The 15,027-nt window shown below is 39.0% G+C and overlaps 1 protein-coding gene across 5 annotated transcripts in view; it reads left to right on the top strand.

Moving 5' to 3' along the window:
- Positions 1-68: 68 nt before the first annotated feature.
- The window catches only part of LOC123797341 (tRNA wybutosine-synthesizing protein 2 homolog), a 39,755-nt gene continuing 24,796 nt past the window's right edge, over positions 69-15,027 (top strand). For 3 of the 5 annotated variants that reach the window (XM_087860158.1, XM_087860159.1, XM_087860157.1), the window contains exons 1-3: positions 69-505; positions 2,224-2,411; positions 2,500-2,629. In XM_087860158.1, the coding sequence (XP_087716284.1) occupies positions 456-505; positions 2,224-2,411; positions 2,500-2,585 (324 nt within the window). In that variant the 5' untranslated portion in view covers positions 69-455 and the 3' untranslated portion in view covers positions 2,586-2,629. Of the gene's footprint in view, positions 1,517-2,223; positions 2,412-2,499; positions 2,630-15,027 lie in introns of all 5 variants that reach the window. The other 2 variants (XR_015723436.1, XR_006780928.2) reach the window with 1 other exon arrangement.

The following is a 15,027-nucleotide window of genomic DNA, read 5'->3' on the forward strand; positions in this document are numbered from 1 at the left end:
GCTCTGCGCCAAACACGCTTCCGTACGGCGCGTAAGCCGGAAGCACCTGGGCGGGGCGTACACTTGGCCCGTCTCCTCGCGTCATTCCGTTAGCAGCCGGCGCGTGCTCGGTTCCCGAGAGCTAACCACTCCGGGCTGGGCTGCGGTGGGAAGAGAACTCCGTTCCGACGTAGGCTTGTGCGGTCCCAGACTAACTTGCAGGATTTTAGTCTGTAGAATTCCTTATTATTCATTTTTTCTTAGACCAACACGAGGAATCATCGGCCACAATAAAGATGGCGGCAGCCGCTTTACCATGGTAACAGGGAAGTCATTTGCTAACAAACTTGGCCCTTACTTTAGTTCCGCCCAAGGGAGGTGCTTGGTCCCGCCTCAGCTGCGTGCCTGTTACTTTATAAAAGCTAGAGTGTACCGAGCAATATGAGGAGAGTCGCGGCAGTCTAGGATATGAGAGAATGAGGAGCGCTCAAATTCAAGGCGTCGCCATAGCTGAGGAGATGGGGAGGTAAAGGGAGAACAGACCCCTGTCTGCTTTTGCGTAGCACCTGGGCTCCATGTGTTTGGTGGTGGTGAGGGAGCGAGGTGGCGGAGGGCGTAGGCTAGCAGGGTATCGGAAAAGATCCTTGACTGCCGGTGCTCAATAAGCGGCTAACGCATGATTTGAACTCAGATTGCCTTGGCTCGGAGACTGAATGTTTAACTGCTGTAGTTATTGCCTCCCAGTATAACTGAGGGAATAGGAATGACTCAACATTTTATTACCATTTTTGGAAAAGAACTTAGAGTATCTATGACTTGGTGATCCTGGGTCGGTGGCTCATAACAACGAACCACCCAAGAATAGGTTGAGGCACCTATAACCAGGGGCTTGTTGCGCTGTCATCAATCATGTATAGAGAATGGATTGTTGGTCTCTCACTTCATCAACCAACCCTGCTCTACTGGTTATAAAAGAGGAGGTGTGTGCAGAGGATGTTTCCTAAGCTTTTGCTTTTGTATATTTGAGTTTCATTTATAGGCCCTGTGCTGGTGACTCCTGCCTCAGTGCCTGTTGTCCCTGAGTCTTTTCCTTCACTGCAACACTCTTGGGGTGATACATATCTTTAGCCTATAGGTTATAACAAAATGAAGACAGAAGGTAGGGCGTCTGATGCTGTGGTAGGTGTTATGACTGAACCTCAGTTAACACAACAATATAGGTGCAGTATGAAGAGGTGGGGGAAAACTAGGAAAGATGCATTTCTACACAAATGGGACTATATTTAGAATAAGTGTTATTTGGGGGATTTGCTCAGAAGAGAAAGGGTGCATGGTGGAGAATCAAAGAATTTGGGAAACCACAGTCAAGATTTGTGGGGCATTGGCAGTAAGTTTTGTGGAAAAGTCCCGAATTCTCATTTAGTCTTGTTGATGATACTAAGACTCTTGGATAAGGTATAAGTGAAGCAAGCAAAGACACTCAAGATTGTGAAGGCACAGAGACTTGGCCATAGAAGGTCAAACTTCCAAGGCTGGGGTAAGTACTACTTCATGTTTGATCTACATTTAAAGTTCTTCAGAGCCATGGAATAAAATCCCTCATTGGTCTCCAGGGAATATCTGCAAAGGCAGCAACTCCTGGACATACATCACTGCATGAAAAAGATTCCAGATGGCAATGTATCATTACCCATGTTAGGAGAAATTCTCAATGAGCAGCTCCTGTAATAGCTAAGGAAACTTGGGGCTCTCAGAGAGCACCTGAGTGCCAACACAGATCCTGGTCAGTATCTGGATGTAGGTTCCAATTGGCTTGCTTTCCAGAAAGGAAACATCATTCCTAAGTTTTGCACTACTGCATTATCACACCTGTTCTGCAGTAATATTTATACTTTCTGTATTTGAGGGTTCAGCTCTGAGGCTACAGCATAGAGAATTGTGCAGTCCATCAAAGCTGGTCATTCTGGTCTTTTGATTTTAGCATTTTCGTTTTTTAAAAGATCTTATTTATTTGAGAGAGAGTGAGTGAAAGAGCGTGGGCAGAGGGAGAGAGAGAAGCAGGCTCCCTGCTAAGCAGGGAGCCTGATGTGGGGCTCAATCCCAGGACCCTGGGATCATGACCTGAGCCGAAGGCAGATGCTTAACTGACTGAGCCACCCAGGCACTCCTCATTTTTTATTTCTTTTCTAATTATTTTTTCTCAATTCATTCTCAATGAATACATTTCCTATATTTGTTTCCTAGAATCCAGAAGGTTCCTGATTGTTCCCCTGCTCAAGGGCTGCCTTATGAGATAAATTGCTTGGTTGCTGGCCAGGGAGTTAGTTGGTCAGCTGAATTGGAGGAAGATTTTCCTTATTCTCGGCAATGGCATGCTGACTTCTTGCTGCTGAATGGGGACTGCTTCCAAACCAAGCATTGGGGAAGACTAGGTAAGAGGAGGAAGTCTCTGAGTTTTTTCTGTAGAATCCAGTCAGCCTTGCCTAAAACGCATCTTTTGGGGGGCTTGTTCTGTTTCAGAACCAGAACTCTGGGAGATTGTTGCAGTGACAAGTGGAATCCAGCGTTTAGCAAAACCAAGGTGGATATCACTGTGCCACACTTAAACTCCAACAGTGTGCTGCTGGGTGAACATGGCTGGACAGAACATGTGGGTAATGGTATCAGGTTGGGGTAAACAGGGTGATAATGATTAAAAATAGCTAGTATTTGTGAAGGGCTGTATCGATTACAAAGCTTTTCTACATAGATCTTCAGTCTCACAAAACCTGGGAGATTGTTTTAGTGTAATATATATATTTTTTTATTGTAGCAAAGTATACATAACAAAATTTATCATTTTAACCATTTTTAAGTGTACACTTCAGTGGCATTAAGTATATTCACATTGTGCAACTATCATCACTGTCCATCTCCAGAACTTCTTTATTTTCCAAGATGGAAACTCCATATCCATTAAACATTAATCCCCCATTATCCCCCCCACCAGCTCCTGGCAACCACCATGTTATCCTCTGTGTCTATGAATTTGACTACTTTAGGTACCTCATATAAGTGGAATCTTAACACTCTATTTTTACTTTTGTGACTGGTTTATTTCACTTAGCATAGTGCCTTCAAGGTTCGTCTATGTCATAGCATGTGTTAGAATTTTCTTCCTTTCTAAGGCTGAATAATATTCCATTGTATGTACACACAAAAATATGTTTAGCCAGTCACCCGTTAATGGACACTTGTGTTGCTTCCACCTTTTGGCTGTTGTGAATAATGTTGCTATGAGCATGGGAGTACAAATACCTCTTTGAGTTCCTGCTTTGAATTCTTTTGTGTATATATCCAAAAGTGTAATTGCTAGATCATGTAATTCAATGTCTAATTGTTGAAGGAATTGCCATACCATTTTCCACAGTGACTGCATCATTTTACATTCCCATCAGCAGTGTGTAGGGGTTCCCATTTCATCCTTACCAACATTTGTTATTTACTTTTTTATTTTTGGAATAATAGCCCTATGGTTGTGAAGTGGTATTGCGTTGTGTTTTTTTTTTTTTTAAGATTTTATCTATTTGAGAGAGTGAGAGAGCACGAGCAGGGGAGGGAGGGGCAGAAGGAGAGGGAGAAGCAGCTTCCCCACTGAGCAGGAAGCCCGACACTGGGCTTGATCCCAGGACCCTGGGATCATGACCTGAGCCGAAGGCAGATGCCCAGCTGACCGAGCCACCCAGGCATCCCTCCGTTGTGGTTTTGATTTGCATTTCACTACTATATTGGGAAACTTACTGTTCTCCTGTGTGTCTCCTTTGCTTTCACAGAGAACACTTTACTTTTGAGATTTCTGGTCACCGAGTATGTGGGGTTTTTTTCTCCCACGATTCTCTGCAACACCAGCTGGGTGTCCTATAATTTAACTCAATTCTGACACCTGGGCATAGTGTCAGATTCCCACAGGTTAAGGGTTCAATCCTACAAGACTGCCTCCGCCCCACTTCAGATGCTAGTTGTAAGTTTAGGTTGTCATCTGTGCTTCTCACTGATTGGCTATAACATTGGGTTCAGTTAACATGCTACAGCAGCTCACAGACCTCAGGAAAACAGTTACTGACATTTACCAGTTTATTAAAGGATATGAAGGATACAGGTGAAGAGCCAAATGAAGAGAGATGTAAGGTGAGCTCTGGGAAGGTCCTGAGTGCCAGAGCTTCTGTCCTTGTGGAGTTGGGATGTGTCATCCTACTGGTACCTGGGTGTGTTCACCTACCGGAAGCTCTGAATCCCCTACCTAATTTTGGCATTTTTATGGAGGCTTCATCACTTAGGCAAGATCAGTCATTAACTCCATTGCCAGCCACACTTCCCTCTGGAGGATGAAGGGTAGGGCTGAAAAATCCAACATCTAATTATGGCTTAGTTATTCAGTGACCAGCCCCCATCTGGGAGCCCACCCAGAGTTGCCTCATTAGGGCAAAAGATACTCCTAATGCTGTTACCACTTAGGAAATAACAACGGATTTAGGAGCCCTGTATCAGGTACAGGATCAAAGACCAAATATTAGAATAAGAGACACTCTTTATGCTCTTATCACTTAGAAATTATAAGGTTTTTAGGAGTTCTAAATAGGGAACCAGGTGCAGAGACCCATATATGTATTTTCTATTATCTCATTCCTAGAAATGAGTGAAGTTGAACATGTTTTCATGTGCTGTTGGCCACTTGTATATATTTTCTGGAGAAATGTATTTAAGTCCTTTTCAATTTTTTAATGGGATTGTCTTTCATTGTAGGAGTCTTTTTTTTTTAATATCCTGGATACTGATCCCTCGTCAGATATATAATTTGCAAATACTTTTTCCCATGGGTAGCCTTTTCTCTATTAACAGTGTCCTTTGATGCACAAAAGGTTTTAGTTTTGATGGATTCCAGCTTACTTATTTTTTATTTGTTGCATGTACATTTGGTATTATATCCAAGAAATCTTTGTTAAATCCAGTGTCATGAAACTTTTCTCCTATGTTTTTTTTCTAAGAGTTTCATAGGTTTAGCTCTTAAATTTAGGTCTTTGATAATTTGAGATAATTTTTTAAAAGACTTTATCTATTTGAGAGAGCGTGTGTGTGTGTGCATGCGTGCGCGCACAAACACAACAGCAGGGGAAAGGGTAAAGGAGAGGGAGAAGCAGATTCCCCACTGAGCAGGGAGCCTGGCATGGGGCTCGATCCCAGGACCCGGGATCATGACCCCAGCCAAAGGCAGCCATTTAACTGAGCCACCCAGGTGCCCCGAGATAATTTTTGTATATGGTTTAGGTAAGGGTCCAGCTTCATCCTTTTACATGTGGATATCCAGTTGTCCCAGCACCATATGTTGGAAAGACTGCTTTTTCCCCCCAGTGAATGGTCTTGGCACCCTTGTTGAAAATCATTTTGAACATAAATGTGAGGATTTATTTCTGGGCTGTTTCATCGATCTGCATGTCTGTCTTCATGCCAGTACCATACTGCTTTGATTATTGTAGCTTTAGTAAGTTTTGAAATAAGGAAGTGTGAGACCTCCAACTTTGTTATTTTTCAAGATTATTGTGACTATTCAAAATCCCTTGAGGTTCTATATGAATTTTAGGATGGATTTTTCTATTTCTGCAAAAATGTCATTGGGATTTTAATAGGGATTGCTTTGAATTTGTAGATTGCTTTCAGTGGTATTAACATCATAACAGTATTGAATCTTCCAACTCATGAACATGGGATGCCACCTTTCTATTTGTGTATTCCTTAATTCTTTTCAGCAAGCTTTTGTAGTTTTTAGCATTAAAGGCACCTCCTTTGTTAAGTTTACTCTTCTTTAAAAATGTCCGTGTTTAAGTAAAATTCACATACAGTGTTATATATGAGTTTCAGGAATACAGTATAAGAATTCAACAATTCTATACATTACTCTGGTCTTCAACATAAGTGTACTCTTGATCTCCTTTATTTCACTCCTCTCCTCACCAGTCTCCCATTGGTAACCACCAGTTTTTCTGTATTTATTAATCTGGTTTTTTGATTTTTTTTTTGTTCCTTTGTTTTGTGTCTTAAATTTCACATATGAGTGGAATCATATGGTATTTGTCTTTCTCTGACAGACTTTTTTCAGTTAGTTTATACTCTCTAGGTCCATGCATGTTGTTGCAAATGGCAAAATCTCATTCTTTTTTATGACTGAGTAATATTCCAGGGTGTGGTGTGTGTGTGTGTGTGCATACATACACATACCACATCTTCTTCATTCAACTATGGGTGGACACTTGGGTTTCATCCATATCTTGGCTATTGTAAATAATGCTGCAGTAAACATAGGGGTGCATATATCTTTTCAATTTAGTGTTTTTCTTTTCTTCGGGGAAATACCCAGTAGTGGAATTACTGGATCATATGATAATTCTATTTTTAATTTTTTGAGGAAGCTTCATACTGTTTTCCAGAGTGGTTTCACCAGTTTCCGTTACCACCAATAACGCATGAGGTTTCCTTTTTTCCCCCACATTCTTGCTAAAACTTGTTATTTTTTGTTTTTGATTTTAGCCATTCAGACAGGTATGAGGTGACATCTCATTGTGATTTTGATATGCATTTCTCTGATGATAAGGGATGTTGAGCATCTTTTCCTGTGTCTGTTGGTCATCTGTATGTCTTCTTTGGAATAATGTCTGTTCATGTCTTCTGCCCATTTTTAATTGGATTCTTTGTTTTTGTGGTGTTGAATTGTGTAAGTTCTTTATATATTTTGGATATTAACTGCTTATTAGATAAGTCATTTGCAGATATCTCCTCTCATTCAGTAGGTTGCCTTTTTGTTTTGTTGATGGTTTCCTTCACTGTACAAAAGTTTTTTTTTGTTGTTATTTTGGTGTAGTCCCAATAGTTTAATTTTGCTTTTGGCTCCCTTGCTGGAGGAGGTGTATCTAGAAAAATGTTGCTACAACTGATGTCAAAGAAATTACTGCCTGTATTTTCCTCTAGGAGTTATATGGGTTCAGGTCTCATTTAGGTCTTTAATCCATTTGGAAGGGTTTTTTTTTGTGTATGTGAATGGCATTAGAAAGTAGTCCAGTTTCATTACTTTGCCTGTAGCTGTCTAGTTTTCCCAGCACCATTTGTTGAAGAGATTGTCTTTTTCCCATGGTATATTCTTGCCTCCTTTGTCCTAGGTTTTATTTCTGGGTTTTCTGTCCTGCTCCATTGATCTATGTGTTTGTTTTTGTGCCAGTATCATACTGTTTTTGATTGTTACAGCTTTGTAGTATATCTTAAAATGTGAGATTTTTATACCTCCAGCTTTGTTCTTCTTTTTGAAGATCTTTTTGGCTATTTGGGGTCTTTTATGTTCCCATGCAAATTTTAGTATCATTTGTTCTAGTTATGTGAAAAATGTTGATATTTTGATAAGGATTGCATTAAATCTGTAGATTGCTTTGGGTAGTTTGGACATTTTAACAATATTGTTTCTCCCAATCCATGAGCATGGAATGTCTTTCTGTTTCTTTGTTCTTCAGTTTCTTTCATTGGTGTTTTACAGTTTTCAGAGTACAGGTCTTTTACTTTCTTGATTAAGTTTATTCATAGGTATTTTGTTCTTATTGGTACAATTGTAAATTGGATTGTTTTCTTAATTTTTCTTCTTGCTACTTTATTAGTAGTGTATAGAAACAACAGATTTCTGTAAATTTTTGTATCATGCTTTATCGAATTCATTTATTACATCTAATAGTTTTTTGGTGGACTCTTTAGGGTTTTCTATGTATAGTATCATGCAATCTGCAGATAGTGACAGTTTTACTTCTTCCTTACCAATATGGATGCCTTTTATCCTTTTCTTTTGTCTGATTGCTGTGTCTAAGACTTCAGTACTATATTGAGTAAAAATGATGAGAGTGGGCATCCTTTTCCTGTTCCTGATCTTAGTGGAAAAGCTTTTAGCTTTTTATGATTGATTATGATGCTGTCTGTGGGATTGTCACATAATGTCTTTATCGTGTTGAGGTGTGTTCCCTCCGAACCCTCTTTTATAAGAGTTTTTATTCTGAGTGGATATTGAATTTTGTCAAATGCTTTTTTTGCATCTATTCAGATGACCATTATTTTGTTAATATGGAGTATCACGTTGATTGGTGAAGGTAATGAACCATGCTTACATCCCTAGAATAAATCCCATTTAATCATGGTGAATGAACCCATTCATGTATTGTTGAATTTGGTTTGCTAATAATTTGTTAAGGATTTTTGCATCTTTGTGCATCAGAGATACTGATCTGTAAATTTTTTTTTAGTGTCTTTGTCTGATTTTGGTATTAGGGCAGTGCTGGCCTTGTAGAATGAATTTGAAAATATTCCTTCCTCTTCTATTTTTTTTTTGGAGTAGTTTGAAAAGGAAAGTTATTTTTTTTTAAAGATTTTTATTTATCTGAGAGAGAGAGAGAGAGAGAGGAAGAGAGCACAATCAGGAGGAGGGGAAGCGGGAGAGGGATAAGCAGGCTCCTTGCTGAGCAGGGAGCCCAGTGAGGGGCTTGATCCCAGGACCCCAGGATCATGACCTAAGCCAAAGGCAGATGCTTAACTGACTGAGGCATCCAGGTGCCCCTGAAAAGGATAGTTATTAACTCTTCTGTAAATGTTTGGTAGAATTCACCTGTGAAGCCTCTGGTCCTGGACTTTTGTTTGCTGGGATTTTTTTGATTACTGATTCAATGTTGTTATTAGTATTTGGTTTGTTCACATTTTCTATTTCTTCCTTATTCAGTTTTGGAAGAGTGTATGTTTCTAGGAACTTACCTATTTCTTGTGGGTTGTCCAGTTCTTGGCATATAATTTTTTGTAGTAGTCTCTTATAATCATTTGTATTTCTCTGGTGTTGGTTGTAACTTTTTCATTTCTGATTTTATTTGAGTGTTCTTTGTCTTTTTCTTGATGAGTCTGGCTAAAGGTTTATCAATTTTGTTTATCTTTTAAAAAAACCAGCACTTAGTTTCATTGTATTTTTTATTGTTTTTTGGGCTCTATTTCATTTACAGTTGATCCTTGAACAGTGTGGGGGCTAGGGGCCCCAACCCCCGCAGAGTTGAAAATCTGCGTACAACTTTTGACTCCTGCATAACTTAACTACTAAGAGCCTAGTGTTCACTAGAAGCCTTACTGATAATACAACAATTGATTGACACATATTTTGTATGTATGTATTCTATTCTTACAATTAGGTAAGCTAAAGAAGAGAAAATATTAGTAAAAAAATTATAAGGAAGAGAAAATGCATTTAAGGTACTGTACTTTATAAAATGAAATCTGGGAGTGCCTGGTTGGCTCAGTCAGTTAAGCGTCTGCCTTCAGCTCAGGTCATGATCCTGGGTTCCTGGGATCGAGCCCCACATCAGGCTCCCTGCTCGGCGGGAAGTCTGCTTCTGCCTCTCTCCCTCTCCCTTTCCCCCCTGTCCCCACTCATGCTTTCTCTCTCTCTCTCTCTCGCTGTTAAATAAATAAAATTAAGAAAATAAAACACAATCTGTGTGTAGGTGGCCCTGCACAGTTCAAACCCATGTTGTTGAAGGATCAACTCTATTTTTGGAGATTTTTTCATATTGAGGTAGTCCTGTATTGCTGTAAACTTCCCTCTTGAAACTGCTTGGGCTGCGTACCAAAAATTTTGAACAGTTATGTTTCCATTTTCATTTGTCTCCATGTGTGTTTGATTTCCTCTTTGATTTTGTAGTTGACCCATTGGTTGTATAGTAGCATGTTTAGCCTCCATGTGTTTGTGTGTTTCCCATTTTTTTTTTTGGTGGTAGTTTTCTAGTTTCATACCACTGTGGTCTGAAAAGATACTTGGTATGATTTCAGTCTTCATAAATTTATTGAGACTTGTTTTGTTGCCTAACATGTGATTTATGCTGGGGAATGCTCCATGTACATTTGAATGTGTACTTTGCTACTTTTGGATGGAGTGTTATGTATATATCTGTTAAGTCCAGCTGGTCCAGCGTGTTGTTCAAAGCCATGGTTTCCTTACTGATTTTCTCTCTGGGTGATCCATTGATGTGTGTGAGCTGTCCCCTGATCTTATTGAATTACTGTTAATGCTTCCCTTTAGGTCTGTTAATACTTGCTTTATATCTTTAGGTGCCCCTCTGTTGGGTACATATATATTTATAATTGTTATATCCTGTTGTTGAATCGAACCCTTTATCATGTAATGCTCTTTTTGGTCTCTTGTTATGGTCTTTGAAGCCTGTTTTGTCTGATATCAGTATTGCTAACCTAGCTTTTTCCCCCCCCATTTACGTGGAATATCTTTCTCCATTCCTTCACTTTCAGTCTGTATGTATCTTTAGGTTTGAAGGGAGTCTCTTGTAGGCAGCATATAGATGGGTTTTGTTTTTTTTAATCCATTCATTCACCCTGTGTCTTTTGATTGGAGCATTTAGACCATTAACATTCAAAGTAATTATTGACAGGTGTGTACTTAACTGCCATTTTTGTTAATTGTTCTCTGGCTGTGTTTCTAGTTCTTCTGTTTTCCTTTCATCTTGTTCTGTTCACTTGTGATTTGATGACTTTCTTTAGTGTTATGCTGGATTCCTTTCTCTTTACTTTTTGTGTATCTATTATAGGTTTTTTGTTTGTAGTTATCATGGGGTTCATATGTAACATCTTATGTATACAGCAATCTGTCTTAAGTTGATGGTCACTTAAGTTCAAACACATTCTGAAGACACTACATTTTTACTTCCCCCACTCCACATTGTATTTGATGTCATATTTTACATCTTTTTATTTTGTGTATCCCTTAGCTACCTTTTGTAGATACAATTAATTTTACTGCTTTTGTCTTTTAACCTTCATATTAGCTTTATAAGGGGTTGATTTACTACCTTTACTTGGTTCGCTTTTACCAGTAAAATATTTTTCCTTTCATAATTTTCTTCTAGTTATGGCTTTCTCTCTTCCACTTCAGAATTTCCTTTGACACTTCTTATAAGCCAGTTTTAGTGGTGATGTACCTGTATCTTTTGTTTCTGGGAAACTATCCTTCAGTTCTGAATGGTAACCTTGTGGGTTGAGTATTCTTGGTGGCAGGTATTTTCCTTTCAACGCTTTGAATATAACATGCCACTCCTTCATGGCCTACAGATTTTCTACTAATAAATCAGCTTATGGTGTTATGGTATTTCCTTTTTACATAACTATTTGCTTTTCTCTTGTTTTTAAAAGATTCTCTTTATTTATTTATTTGTTTATTTATTTATTTATTTATTTAGAGAGAGAGAAACAGGAGAGGGAGAGGGAAGGGGAGAGGAAGAATCCCAAGCAGACCCTATGCTGAGCACAGAGCCTGACATAGGGCTTGATGTCACAACCCTGAGATCATGACCTGAGCTGAGATCAAGAGGTGGATACCCAACTGACTGAGCCATCCAGGTGCCCCTAAGGATTCTCCTTTTATTTTTAATTTTTTGACATTTTAATTATTATGTGTCTTGGTGTGGACCTCCTTGGGTTCATCTTGTTTGGGGCTCTCTGAGCTTGCTGGACCTGGATGTCTTTTTCCATCCCCAGGTTAGGGAAATTTTAGCTATTATTTTTTTCAAATAAGTTTTCTGCCCCCTTCTGTCTGTCTTCTCCTTCTGGGACCTCTCTAATGTGAATGTTAGTATGCTTGATATTGTCTCAGAGGTCCCTTAACCTATCCTCATTTTTAAAAAATCTTTTTCCTTTTGGCTCTTCAGTTTGGGTGCTTTCGGCTACCCTGTTTTCCAGATTGCTTGATTGTTTTTCTGCATTTTTAAATCTGTTCTTGATCCTCTCTAGTGTATTTTTCACTTCAGTTATTTTATCCTTCAGCTCTAATTGGTTCTTTTTCATATTTTCTATCTTTTTGTTGCTGTTTTCACTTAGTTTATCCACTCTTCTCTCAAGTCTGGTGAGTATCTTTATAACCATTACTTTGAAGTCCTTATCAAATAGATTTCGTTTTTTTTTATTTCAAATATATCTTTATTTCTTTTTTTTTTTAATGATTTTTTATTATATTATGTTAGTCACCATTCAGTACATCCCCGGTTTCCGATGTAAGGCTCGATGATTCATTAGTTGTGTATAACACCCAGTGCACCATGCAATACGTGCCCTCCTTACTACCCATCACCGGTCTATCCCATTCCCCCATCCTCCTCCCCTCTGAAGTCCTCAGTTTGTTTCTCATAGTCCATAGTCTCTCATGTTTCATTCCCCCTTCTGATCACCCCCCTTTCTTTATCCCTTTGTTCCCCTACCGATCATCCTAGTTCTTATGTTCCATAGATGAGAGAAATCATATGATAGTTGTCTTTCTCTGCTTGACTTATTTCACTTAGCATTATCTCCTCCAGTGCCGTCCATGTTGTAGCAAATGTTGAGAACTCGTTCTTTCTGATAGCTGAGTAATATTCCATTGTATATATGGACCACAACTTCTTAATCCAGTCATCTGTTGAAGGGCATCTCGGCTCCTTCCACGATTTAGCAATTGTGGACATTGCTGCTATGAACATTGGGGTGCATATGGCCCTTCTCTTCACTACATCTGTATCTTTGGGGTAAATACCCAGTAGTGCAATGGCTGGATCATAGGGTAGCTCAATTTTTAACTTTTTAAGGGACCTCCACACTGTTTTCCAGAGTGGCTGTACCAACTTGCATTCCCACCAACAATGTAGGAGGGATCCCCTTTCTCCACATCCTCTCCAACAATTGTTGTTTCTTGCCTTGTCTATTTTTGCCATTCTAACTGGCGTAAGGTGGTATCTCAGTGTGGTTTTGATTTGAATTTCCTTGATGGCTAATGATTTTGAACATTTTTTCACGTGTTTGTTAGCCATTTGTATGTCTTCATTGGAAAAGTGTCTGTTCTTATCTTCTGCCCATTTTTTGATTTGTTTATTTGTTTCTCGTGTATTGAGTTTGAGAAGTCCTTTGTAGGTGTTGGATACCAGTCCTTTATCTGTAGTGTCATTTGCAAATATATTCTCCCATTCCGTGGGCTGCCTCTTAGTTTTTCTGACTGTTTCCTTGGCTGTGCAGAAACTTTTAATCTTGATGAAGTCCCATAAATTCATTTTATCTTTTGTTTCTCTTGCCTTTGGGGATGTGTCATGAAAAAGATTGCTTTGGCCGATGTCGTAGAGGTTGTTGCCTATGTTCTCCTCTAGAATTTTGATGGATTCCTGTTTCACATCGAGGTCTTTCATCCATTTGGAGTTTATTTTTGTGTATGGTGTGAGATAGTGGTCAAGTTTCATTCTTTTGCATGTAGCTGTCCAATTTTCCCAGCACCATTTATTGAAGAGACTGTCTTTTTCCCACCGGATGTTTTTTCCTGCTTTATCAAATATTAGTTGCCCAAAGAGCCGAGGGTCCATTTCTGGGCTCTCTGTTCTGTTCCATTGGTCTATGTGTCTGTTTTTGTGCCAGTACCATGCTGTCTTTGTGATCACAGCTTTGTAGTACAGCTCGAAATCCGGCATTGTGATGCCCCCAGCTTTGTTTTTCCTTTTCAACAGTTCCTTGGAGATTTGGGGCCTTTTCTGGTTCCATACAAATTTAAGGCCTGTTAGTTCCAGTTCTTTGAAAAATGTCATCGATATTTTGATCGGGATAGCATTGAAAGTGTAGGTTGCTCTGGGTAGCATGGACATTTTCACTATGTTAATTCTTCCGATCCATGAGCATGGAATATCTTTGCATCTTTTTATGTCTTCCTCAGTGTCTTTCAAGAGTGATTTATAGTTTCTAGAATATAGGTCCTTTACGTCTCTGGTTAAGTTAATTCCAAGGTAACATATGGTTTTTGGTGCTATTGTAAATGGGATGGATTCCCTAATTTCTCTTTTTTCGGTCTCGTTATTCGTGTATAGAAATGCAACTGATTTCTGAGCATTAATTTTGTATCCCGCCGCATTACTGAATTGCTCTATAACTTCTAATAGTTTGGGAGTGGCTTCTTTTGGGTTTTCCATATGGAGTATCATGTCATCTGCAAAGAGAGACATTTTGACTTCTTTGCCGATTTGAATACCTTTGATCCCTTTTTGTCGTCTGATTGCTGTTGCAAGGACTTCTAGTACTATGTTGAATAATAGTGGCGAGAGTGGGCATCCTTGTCGAGTTCCTGATCTTAAGGGAAAGGCTTCCAGCTTTTCCCCATTGAGAATAATATTTGCAGTAGGCTTTTCATAGATGGCTTTTATGAGATTGAGAAATGTACCTTCTATTCCTACACTCTGAAGGGTTTTAATCAGGAAAGGATGCTGTATTTTGTCAAATGCTTTTTCGGCATCAATTGAGAGGATCATATGGTTCCTGAGTCTTTTCTTGTTGATATGATGTATCACGCTGATTGATTTGTGAATATTGAACCACGCTTGCATCCCAGGTATGAATCCCACTTGATCGTGATGGATAATCCTTTTAATGTACTGTTGGATTCTATTAGCAAGTATCTTGTTGAGGATTTTGGCATCCATATTCATTAGGGAAATCGGTCTGTAATTCTCCTTTTTGAGGGGGTCTTTGCCTGGTTTGGGGATCAAGGTAATATTGGCCTCATAGAATGAGTTTGGTAGCTTTCCTTCTGTTTCTATTTTTTGAAATAGCTTTAGGAGAATAGGTATTATTTCTTCTTTGAATGTTTGGTAGAATTCCCCAGGAAAACCGTCCGGGCCTGGAGTTTTGTTATTTGGAAGGTTGTTTATCACTGATTCAATCTCTTCATAATTAATTGGCCTGTTTAAGGAATCAATTTCTTCTGGTTTCAATCTTGGTAGTTTATAGGTTTCCAGGAAGGATTCCATCTCTTCCAGATTGCTTAGTTTATTGGCATATAGCTGTTGATAAAAATTTCTAATAATCCTTCCAATTTCAATGGTGTTTGTCGTGACCTCTCCTTTTTCATTCATAATTTTAATAATCTGGGTCCTTTCTCTTTTCTTTTGGATAAGTGTTGCCAGTGGTCTGTCAATTTTATTGATTCTCTCAAAGAACCAG

Source organism: Ursus americanus, chromosome X (genome assembly GCF_024610735.1).
Source record: "Ursus americanus isolate L20-20 chromosome X, mUrsAme1.1.p, whole genome shotgun sequence".
NCBI lineage: Eukaryota > Metazoa > Chordata > Mammalia > Carnivora > Ursidae > Ursus > Ursus americanus.